Here is a 12086-nt window from a genome sequence, read left to right as displayed (position 1 = left end):
TTCTCCTCTCATTATAGACAAAACAAACAAAAATGTTTCACGTATAGTGTTTTCTTCATTGATGGCCATAGTAATAAGCATTTGTTAAAATTTAGGATTAGACAAAATGGAAGATGCTAGAGACACATTCTTGATATTTTTAGTCTTGCCAGGACTGACAGAATGGGCATGTTTTAAGTTGTATTCTTGTAGCAGTATCATCTAGTGGGAATCAGAAGAGGTGCTTTCTCTGACGTAGAGTTTGCCCAATTGCTTGTTCTATTCTTCCCAAAACTGAGTAAGTCCCAAAACTTTTGGCCTTCCAAAAAACTTTAAAATCTTTGCTATTCCCTTGGGTCAAGAGAACAGATAAGCTCAGCTGTAAGGCTATATGACTGTGAGATGAAAATTGTGAGAACTTGTGTACATTATAGATAGTCTTCAAATTATGACCAAAATTGGGATTGGAATTTCAGTTGTAAATTGCAGTCATACGTTGAGGCACCACATGACCATACTCAATTGTACAACCATTTTTACAGCAGGCATTGAGTTACTCAGCAATTAAATTAAGCAAATCAACCTTGTTCTTAAGTGAATCATATGGTCATAAGTGTGAATCAGTTTTTATCCAATGGGTGGCTTTGCCAGTTTCTGGCAAAAACATTACAAAATGTGGTCACATGACTGTGGGATGCTGCATCCAGTCACAAATGCAAGCCAATTGCCAAGCACCCAAAATGTGATTGTGTGATTGCAGGGGTGGTACAGCAGTCATAACTTCTAAGATGTCATAAGTTCTAAGATAAGTCATAATTTTTTTGAGTCCATTATAACTTTGGTCACTAAGTGAAACGTCATAAGTCAAGGACTGCTTGTAATGTTGTGGTATTTATTTTTCTAACTTTCTGGGTTTTATTGTCATAACTGTAGTTTATTCTTAGCCATCCAGAATCATCAAAGCAAGATGGGTGACTGTATAATTTTTTAATAAATAAAAAATGCAGCTTCACAGTATTGTATTCATGTAATGATATTCATAGGAAACATGTAAAGGATACTTATAAAATTTCATGATGATAGTTATAAAAGCCAAAGGAAGCAGTAGTAAGAAAAAATTGACAGTCTAAAATAAAAAAACCCAAATCTTAACTCAGATCTATATAAACATACCTAAGGAACTCAAAGTTATCCCTACTCCCAGTACTAAAAAAAGTGAATATATAAAAGCAGGCCATCTAAAGAACCAAGGATATAGATCTATTTGCCCATGAAAGCTTTGATATATTTTAATCAAAACACTCACATTTATTTCATGCTATAAAAGAAAAAGTGTCAGAAGTAAAGAAATACTCAGAAGCAACTTAGTATGGCAGGGAAACTGTTATTTAAATAACAGCTTTTGTTGCATTTTATTTTAGACTCCTAACGCCAAAACCGATTAGCACATGTCCTGTCATACAAAAAACATAAAAACAATGTGTGGCTAAACTGTTTCAGACTTCAGTCCTAAACTAGGAATTGCAAATATTAAAAAAAAATCACATATTTTTACAAAATAAAATAGTAACTGTGTTATAAAATGCATAAATACTGTAGTCCAGAAATACTTTAAGAAACTGACAAAAACAAAGCTGCTTAAAGTACTAAATAAAACTCCATATTTAATATAAGCAGACTGTGAAAATAAGAATGTGTAGTGAATGAAAAGCCCATGGTCCCCTTACCTGTTCTCCTTTAAGGCCCCACCCCGTGGAACTGATTGACCTGGACTTTTAAAAGTGCTTGACTCTGGAGCTAGTTATGGTGGCATTGAAGAGGAAAAGTGGAAGAGAAGAAAAAGAAAAGGAGAAAGGAGAAAAGACAGAAGAAAAGCCTGAAGTCTCACAAGAAAGATAACCAGAGGACATTAGAAACTGAGATTGGATAAGGAGGCATTGGGGATGGGAAAGAAAGTAGGAAGAATTCTTGTAAATGGCCAACCAACTGGCAAAGACTGAGCAGACTGGGAGTATGAGATCAAGTGCAGCATAATATGTTGGCATCATTGCATTTCAGACTCTGGCAAGCAGCCCGAGCGCAGCTCAGGCACCTGCAAGCCCAGCAGAAGCAAATAAAAAAAGACAGTCCGGGCCCCAACCACTTCCTTGTTGAAAGCCTAGAATGGCTGCTGCCGCAGCATTTAAGAGACAGCTGAGCCACGTAATGTCAACCTAGCAGCCAGTCATTTGAAAGTAACTATAAGACAAAGTAGGTTGGGTCTAAAAGTTTAAGAATCAAACACAAAAGGGTTAAATCAAGAAGCGTACATTAAAAGGAAAGCAGAGAAATAACAGCTATAGCACCTGCAGAATTATAGACTGTGGTTCAAGAGAGAACATGGGACCAGTTTGGTATTGTGGTCAAGAGGTTGGCCTAAAAGGCTGGCTGGGTGACATTGGGCCAGTCACTCTCCCTGAGACCAACCCACCTCATAGGGTTGTTGTGGTGATGAAAATAGGAAGTAAGAAGATTACATATGTTTGCTACCTTAATTTGACTTTATACACATACACCACATGCAGAATAAAATATAATAATAGTAATAGTAGTAGTAGTAGTAGTAGTAGTAGTAGTAGTAACAACAATAATAGAAATCACGTAAAATATTAATGTTGGCATTTTGAGGTTAGTATTTGTTTTACATTAATTATAGTTTTAGATGCAATCTGCTGTATTTTAGCATGTTTTCCATAGGTATGGTGGCTGTGTTTGGGCTTGCTTTATTTGTTAATAAAGATTGCCTGTTAAATTGTGAATCACATACACTGAATGGAATTTTTGTAATTACTTGATTTAAGGGTTTGCCCCTTAAACAAGGAGCAGAGCAATTATAATTGTTCATCACATAGTCAGCCAAATGTTTAGACTTGACTTGGCATTTTTATCCACCTACTCCCTTCCAAGATCAGTAGAAAAGGTAGATGTTGATGTTTGATGGTGTTAAATGTCTCATCGCAGAATGTAAGCAGTTCTGAGTAAAGCTGCCTTTTACAATTGACTATGATTTTGTTAATGCCAATGCTGTTCAAGTGGTTCTCCAGATGTTTTGGGATTGCACCCAAAGCCCTTATCACTATAGGTACTATCTTTGTTTTCTTTTGCTACAGTGTTTCTACTTCTATTTGCAGATCTTTATATTTTGTGATTTTTCTAGTGTACCATAGTTCTTTCTTTTCCCCTCTGCTATCTTCAGGTACTGCAGTATCCATTATCAAGATTTTTTGTCTTTCTTATTGACAGTTAAGTCTGTAGTATTACGCAGCAAGTGCTTGTATTATTGTAGATATAATAAAATAAAATAAATAAATTATATTTAGTTTTTAGATGCTCCAGGATATCTCCATCAGTGTTTTGAAAACTTTATTTCTAAGTGCCAGAATTAACGCACATAGAACTCAAAGGGGGGGAGCTACTTAATGCCCTGAAAGCAAATTTGTTTATTTATATTTATATCCTTTCTAAATGTTTGATATTACTTCTTGTATTAAACTCTTCCTGAAACCAAAACATGAAGATACAGATAATTACAATAGTAACTTCTAATTACTGCTTTATAGTATATACTTGAAGATATACCAAGAGCTTTAGGTGGCAAAGTTCACCCTCAAAATTGCTTTTAGCTTATCCATGAATAGGCTTATCAAGAAGTATATGTAGCAATACTTTTTAAAAATATCCATACAGCTGTTGCATAATCATGGATAAACCCATCCATAAATAAGCAGACTCTCAATTTGAACCAAAATATAATGAAAAAGTGCCACTTGTGAATAAGTAAATTGTTTAAACTTAAAACAAACATTTTAAGAGCTTGGCTTATTGCAGGTAGCACATTTTTCACATATATCCAGAAATACTTTATTTAAAATGCTATTATTATTTTTTGGTTTTTTCATGAAAAAAAAACTTTTGTGGATTCAGCTTCACCATTTGTTCTTTTCTCTTTCACCCCTTGATATTCCAGTTTGATGAACTGAATGGAAAAAAAAACCCTACAGAATCCTGATACACAACTGAACTTCAAGATGAGGGTTCTTAAATCATTTTTTTAGTTTAAATCAATTTTATGCATGTTTTTCTTACTTCCGTGTTATTGGATAGGAGGAGGGAATGTTTTATTCAAAAGCTTCTTGGCAGCAAGTTGCCAACTTAGTTTACCTCATGAATGGTAAGAAGATAATTCAGAATGCCCTGGAGTTCATCTTCTTTCACTCCATAGTCCTTAAAAGATAAAATCAAGAGAAATATAATTCAAGTAATGCATTTAAAAGCAGAAGAGAAAGGTTGCTCTCTAACATAAATACTAGTGAAATATTTTGGATTCATTAATAATGACTTGAGTATTAGTTTTCATTAATATTAGTTTCCATACAGGTCCCTATGACTATGTGTACCATGAATGGATTCCGTACATCCCCATAAATTGATCCTTCAGATCAGGGGTCCCCAACCCCTGGTCTGTGGATTGGCACCGGTCCACGGCATGGCAGAAACCAGGCCACGCAAACAAGCAAAGCTCCATCTGCGGGATGCAGGCACCACATGAAACCACACCCCCTCCAGTCCATAGAAAAACCTGTCTCCATGGAACCAGACCCTGGTGCCCAAAAGGTCGGGGGCCACTGCTTTAGATCTTGTACTCGTGGCCTTCATTCATTTAAAGGGAGCCTATAAAATTACAATATAGCTTATTCAATAAATGAGGACTGTGGCTCACTAAAAGAGCTTATGTTTGCCTAAAGGAGCTCTCAAGTATAGTCTTCGGTGCTTTCAATTAACTTGGAATAACCATTGCCTAGAACCCCACAGATTCATTGCCAATTATTAAACCAGATAGACAACATTCCCATTATTGTTTTCATATATTTAAAGTGGTCTTCTGACTAATTTGCTAAAAACATCAAATAGAATCAATTGTTAGAAGCAAAATATCTTGCATTTTGATTAAAAAGACATAAAGTACACCATCCAGAGTCACTTTTTGGTGAGATGGGTGGCTATATAAATTTGATAAATAAATAGATAAATGAATGTCTACATATTTACATACAAGTCCCAAACTATAATCAAAGAAAGCAGTTTTTCAGTTTTCCAGGATATAGAATTGATTAACTATATGTGGTATAATCATATAGAACTATTAACTTGGCTTGCCTTAGAGCAGGGGGTCTTCAAACTTTGCCCTTTTATGACTTGTGAACTTCAACTCCCAGAATTCCTCAGCCAGACACGCTGGCTGAGGAATTCTGGGAGTTGAAATCCACAAGTCATAAAAGGGCCAAGTTTGAAGACCCCTGCCTTAGAGTCATAAATAAGAAGAAATACCGAACGTGCTATTTAATAAGGCTTCAGCATTCTTAAAGCAAAATTGAATACCAATTCCAAGCTCTGAAAATATTTTTTAAACATTTGTCCTATAAAGCTGCTGCCTTTTTTTCAGCTGGAGAAAGTCTAAGCCCCCTTCAGTTATTTTCACTAATCTTTGGGGAGTTTTATTAACTAAGCTTTTTTCAGTCAGGCAATATTACAAGGACAGCAATGAAAAAGGGACACAAAACAAAAGGAAGAAATAGGACAAAATGGATGGCTTGCCATGGGCACAATTTCTGCATGTACACGTCAGTTTGATTACAACACTGGATTCACAGCATGGTTAACCCTCTTTTTTATACTGTATCTCTCTTCATTTCAAGAAAGAAATCCTCACTTTAAAAAGATATTGATAAGATTGAGCAAGTCCAGAGATGGGCAAAAATATGGTGCAAGGTCTGAGGAACAAAACATATCAGGAAAGATTGGAAGAACTGATTATGTACAGCCTGGGGACAGGAGGGGAGGGACATGACTAAAACCTTTAAATACTGTATATTATGGGTGTGAATAAGATTCTAGAAGGCAGTATTTTCAATATTAAGCAAAAATCAAGAACATGGAGCATAACCCCACTGACAGGAGGGAAGTTCAAAAGTAATGTTAGAAAGTATTAATTCACAGAAAGAGTAGTGGAAGCTTGGAACCAACTTCCAGCAGAGGTAGTAGGTGAACCATCAGTAACTGAATGCAAACATGTTTGAGATGAACACATGTCCATCATCTGACAAAAAATTAAAAATAAAGAAATACAATTAAAAAATTAAAAAAACTCAAAGGGCAGACTTGATGGGTCACTGGGTCTTTTTCAATTTCCTATCTTACAGAGAAAGAAATTGTTAATTGAAGAAGAAAGCAGCTCTAGCAGGATATGGAGATTTAAAGAGCTGCATCTTCTTCCTCACCTTAATTATTCAGAGTCTGCACTTCCTACAGCAAATGTTCAGTCATCAGAAATATAAGGTACACTCTAAAGCAGGAAGTCGCCCTCCCACCATTACAATCCATTTGAACTGGAATGATGGTTCCTAGAAATTGAATTCCCTTCCCTTAGCATGCTATCTTAACAATTCTAGAAAACAATAAGAAGGGCAAACAGCTCTTTAAGAAAATAAAACTGAATAGCATAGTCTCAATTTGAAGATTTCTTACCTTTGTCACCAACTGCTTAATAAACATCAGTAAACAGGCTCGCAGAGAAAGTATTTCTTTCTGATTAGGCCGAGGTCCATCTTAATATGAAAGATACATTATATTACATCATATATTTAAACAGTCTGTCATTATTACAATGCAATTACAGTAACTCCTAATTGTTTGCACTGCATATTAAAGAAAACTTTATTATTTTGAGCACATGAAATATTTCAATCGTTATGGATTTGCTTTAATCAGGTTAATACCTTAACAAAACTCAAATCAAATGTCTAAGCTAGAATATTTTCATCCAGCTTAAGCAGTAGATTGCTTCAATCCTTTTCAGTGGAAAGCTGTGTCAAAAATATGAAATATATCTATATTTCTTAAGGAAAAAATATGCTGACCTCTTTTCTAGAAATAGATCCTAGTGTCCTCATTTGTGCTTAAACCAGGCTCATCCCCTCTTTCTTTTTACATCATCAATACCAGAGAACTGTCTTCCTTGCTGACCAGTATTTTCCTTCTGAATACTGCAGCCACGTCCAGTCTCTTGGTCAAATCTCAAACAGGCAATATCCTTGGGCAGCCTCGGCCATGTATCTTTACTTACAGAAGTAATACTAAATCATGGTTTGTTCTAATCATGCAATACAAGTTTTCTATGTACCCAAGGAGCAATATTTTTATTTATCTGTTTTATTTGTATCCCGCCTTATTTTTATAAATAACTCAAGACAATGAACATATCCAACACACCTTCCTTCTTATAATTTCCTAATAAGAACAAGCCTGCAAGGTGGGTTGGTTTAAGGGGGCTGATGTTGTGCTAAGTCACAAATATTTTATAGGCAATTCATAGTGCTTAAGTTTGCAAAAGCTCCTAAGCCAAAACCCAACTAAATATATTATATGTTAGACTAAAAAGTGAATCCAGGTAAGAGTTAGTAAGAGATCCTAAAGGATTACAAAGACATCATAACAATATCAAAAGGACTATGAAAAGAGATAATATTCATATTTATTTTTAACAGGGCTCCCCCACCACCACCTTTTTGATTCCTTCAAGTCAATGTTAACTCCTGGCAAATATTTTTGAAGTGGTTTGCCATTGCCTATTTACTAAGGTTGAAAGTGAATGACTAGTTCACCCTGCTGACTCCATGCCTAAGGTGGAGTAGAAGTCCCCTAACTATTACACCACACTGGCTCTCTTTAGGAAATATACATCCTGCAAATTCCATGTGAATTTCTTGTCACTGTAATATTTTAATGTGTATTTCCAGATGGGGGGAGGGGCTGAAATTAAATAAACATTTTTAAAACCACCTTCTACGTTTGTACAATTTATTACCTTGGCCTGTTTACTTTTTACTAGGGATATACAAAACATATTTTCCCATGAAGAAAAGTACTTCCCGAAAGACCAGATATTCATTTTTTCTTATTGACTATTTTGACTGGGTTTTTTCCCCTATTCTGACTGTTCTGGGGATAAAGCTTTCCATAAGTAAATTGACCTCATTCTGGAAAATGTTGAAACCATCTCCACAATAACCAAAACAGCATGGTCCAGAAGGAAAGGTTAACATTTGGATATTTCTTGAAACATTTTAGTATTCAAGAAGCATGTTTTGCATATATCTAGCTATAATATTCTGGTCAATAAAAACCATGGAGACAGACAGACACACACAGAAACATATATTATTTAACAAATGTAATATGACACTAGAATTTTAAAAGAATAAAGATCACTCAGTATCACACACATTATACTTAAATTCTATAAATATTAGAATATTATATTGTTTCAGCATTTAATTTATTCAAAGTTCCAAATGTTGTGTTATTGTTATAAAACAGGAAAATAAATACATACCTAAACCTTTGGGAGTAATTCCACTACGGTCTTGAGGATTAACTACCCAATAGTAATACTTCAAAGTATGCATTGCCAATAGAACTGTACCAACTCGTCTAATTGCATTATATATATTTGCTATGCCAATGAACTCAGTAGACAAGTAAGTGTACAACATCAGTTGAACCTGTATCATCCAATTTAAAACAAAACAAAACAAAGGAGAGTAAGATTGCATACACAGGGGAAATTAAATAAAGGCAAGGAAATTACCACTCCCAAAGGTATATTTATACACTTATTTATCTGGAATTAATACCAATAGATGTGACTTATAACATTTGCAAAGATTTTCAGAAGTTTGATATTATGGTATATCACTGCATTATGGGCTTATGTACAAAACAGAAAAATTGTGGTTATCAGTTCAAAACAAAGCAACCCACCAAAGCTCATTCTCTGATCTTCTTTCCATGGAATAAAATCTGAAACAGTTCAAAAGTTCTACTTCATTGGAGTAACTCAGAATATTCCAAGCCATATGAAATAGTGAAAACTTGAAATAAAGTTTACTTTTCTTTTTCATGTATCACACGAAGAGGAGGGTAATCCACATTAGCTTGCTTCAATGAGCCAACTGGCAAAATTCTTAATGAAAGGGACAACTTCTTAAAAAAATAAGACCATCAAAATGTTCAATTTAGTAGTAATAAATTACTACTAAAAATTACTTACCTGAAACAAAAGACTCAGACCGTGTTTTTGTTTAAGCATGAAACATCTGTAACAGCTGCTCTGTATTCAAAACACTTTCACAAGTGAAACGTATTTCACTAATTTGTATCATTAATTCACTTTTTTCCCCTTCTGCACAATTGTGTCTGATTCTTGGAGACTGCCTGACAACTGCCTGCAGTTCTCCTGGCAAGGTTTTTCAATAGTGGTTTGCTATTGCCTCCTTCCTAAGGCTGAGAGAAAGCAAATGGTCCAAGATCACTTGGGCTTTGTGCTCAAGGCAAGACTAGAACTTCCGGTCTCCTGGTTTCTGATGCCTTAACCACTACACCAAACTGGGTCTCTTAGTTCATATTATTTTTCTCCAAAATACAGTATTTCTTTAAACACAGGAAAGGGGAAACAAATCTAAATTCTTGAATCCATATATCACATTAGTACTAACAAAAATTAAGTCTTTTTACACTGTGTTCACAAATGGAATGCATCCTACCTTGGCTGGAGTATGAATCCATATTACAGGGTTAAGTAGAATATGATCACAGAGCTGCTTCAGCAAGGGGGCTCCATTATGCAAATTGCTCAAATATTTAGCAAAGGCAAGGCAAAGGTCTAAGACAGTTCTGTTAATGTGTGCTTTGGAAGACTGTAGAAGGAAAAAGATACTTAAGTAATGATGAACATGGCCAAAATATTAAAAAATGCAGAGAAAAAAAACATTTAATTTTCCTTACCTTTTCAAGACTGTATCCTATTACAAGGAAGCCCTTACAAGAAAGCATTTGTTCTTGCATAGCGACTGAGTTCTTCAGCAATTCCATAATGAAAGCCAGTAAAATAGAACTGAAAAACATATTGCATTGATGTAGCATATTAAAAAGTAGCATTTTTAGGGTTTAGAGTAGGATTACACATTTTTGATTGATTGATTCTGGTTCATTTTTCTCAATTCAGCAGATTACATTATTTCTATGTTTCAAATAAAATTACTGCAGTTGCACAATTTAACCAAAACTTTGCCAAGTAACCGCTATCACCCTATAGCAATCCCAAAGAATGATGACTAGAAAGAATAATCATGGGTGTTCCTCCTTGAAGAAATATTCAATACTAGTGGGAAGCTTCATTACATTAATTCACACGGTACACAATCCAGTCTGTAATGTACCTATATTAAGACAAACTGTGGGTTGTGAGAGTCAGAGGGTAAGCCATGTTTAAAACACACTCGACTGCAAAGCAAATCTAGAGGACCAGAATACATAGAGTGCAAATTAGAACTGAGGTCTGTCATGAAATATAGTTCATTTTCCAGTATTAGGGCTTTAAACTATATGGAATTAAAGGTATGTAAATTAGAAAAATAATACATGCAAATAGTATTTTTAACAACTCTTTAGCCTGACAGCTGAGCAATTTAGAAGGTTATGACTATGCTTCTTGTACAAAATTCAATCAAGAAATAATACCACAAAAAGGGAAGGAACCAAGTACAAAACCAGGTACAATTAGCTAATTAAAATATTTGGGTAAACAAAAGATTGTGCTTTGGTACCAACATTTTCAATTACTTTATAAAAACAAGTAGTTTAATAAAAACAGACCATCAGCCATACGAAGAAAAGAAATGTCAGTTATTTCTAATATAACATTTTCATTTAGATGGTACAATACGATGACATCTGGATCAAAATCAAATATTATAGATTTGATTTATATTTATAGTGTTATTGCAACCAAAGCAAATAATTTAAATTGCTGCATAATTTACTGGGGGAAAAATAGGTGTTCTAGTCCAGAATATGATTCATTAAAATGTTACCTGTACAATGACCAGAAGTACCAATTGCTTTTGAAAGCCATTGCATTTAATTCCTAAAAACATTTCTAAGGCAATTGCTGGAAGCACACCCATTGTTCTTGACAATCCTATACCAGTTTGTGCATATAAAGCATTTTTCACTGATCAAGTACTGGTTCAGGAAGATAAACTCTCCTTGGGCAGAACCAGCAGCCCTGTATAAAAAATAACCCTGTACACCTTTTGATAGAAAGGAATTCATCCCTGAGGAATTTTTCATATCTCCCCCTGCCTGACTCCATAAATTACATAGCTACTGAATGATGTACACATTTGTGTAGGAGACTTAGTGTCAATAATCTGACTTCATCTCAAGGTCTTCTCTGCACAACAGATTTAACATGATCTAACCTTGAAAATATAAATAATGTTCTCCAAGCTGCAATATAATTGCATTACTTGGGGATAATCCTCCCCCCCCCAAAAAAAGGCTAAACCTGCTCTCATGTATTTTCACCTCAGATACATTTATATGTGTGTGCATGCATTTTGTTTTCAACTTACTCTACCAACACAAACATTTTCCAAATTAGTGCAGTTGCTACCCAGTTGTCACTAAGAAACCAGGCATAAAAATCCTTTACTACTGGAATGTAATATTTTCTCTAAAATTCAGACCACCCAAAATGAAAGGCAATTTGAAGTGAGAATAAGGATTCTTACCAAAGAGTTGTGTCAGGTTGATCCAAGGAATATTGCCTATAGTCCAACTGCGCGAACAGAGGAAATAATACCTGCACTCCTCCAATAGAATGCATTGCACTTTGGATAGAATGGGTTATGACTGCTTTCACATCCTACAATGCCGAATTGGAACATATTAAATGTGGATTTTTTATTATTATTACTTTTAGGCTTCAATGTACCAAAAGAGTTTCAGTAAGATTACAGTGCCCTGCTAAGGTCATACATATTATGAGAGAGCACAATCATGTTTTATACAGGAAATCTAAATAAAATCTAATCTAAATCTAAATAAAAGCCTTTAAAATAATGATGAGAGCAGAACTTCTATCAGGCCTTAAAGCAATGGATACATTTAGCTTGAAGAAAATACAAGGACCTGAAAGCTTATGATTGCACATCACTAATCAGTCA

The 12086-nt window shown here is 34.7% G+C and overlaps 1 protein-coding gene across 4 annotated transcripts in view; it reads right to left on the bottom strand.

Annotated features, from left to right (window-relative positions):
- The window catches only part of LRBA (LPS responsive beige-like anchor protein), a 370944-nt gene that overhangs the window by 316013 nt on the left and 42845 nt on the right, over window positions 1-12086 (bottom strand). For all 4 annotated transcript variants that reach the window (XM_081332066.1, XM_081332069.1, XM_081332068.1 and 1 more), the window contains 6 exons: window positions 11652-11785; window positions 9862-9970; window positions 9621-9773; window positions 8411-8579; window positions 6544-6623; window positions 4180-4242 (listed from right to left, as the gene is read on the bottom strand). In XM_081332066.1, the coding sequence (XP_081188192.1) occupies window positions 4180-4242; window positions 6544-6623; window positions 8411-8579; window positions 9621-9773; window positions 9862-9970; window positions 11652-11785 (708 nt within the window). The remainder of the gene's footprint in view (window positions 1-4179; window positions 4243-6543; window positions 6624-8410; window positions 8580-9620; window positions 9774-9861; window positions 9971-11651; window positions 11786-12086) is intronic.

The sequence above is a fragment of the Vipera berus genome, assembly GCF_964194415.1.
Source record: "Vipera berus genome assembly, chromosome: 7".
NCBI lineage: Eukaryota > Metazoa > Chordata > Lepidosauria > Squamata > Viperidae > Vipera > Vipera berus.
This window is presented reverse-complemented; position numbering and strand designations above follow the sequence as displayed.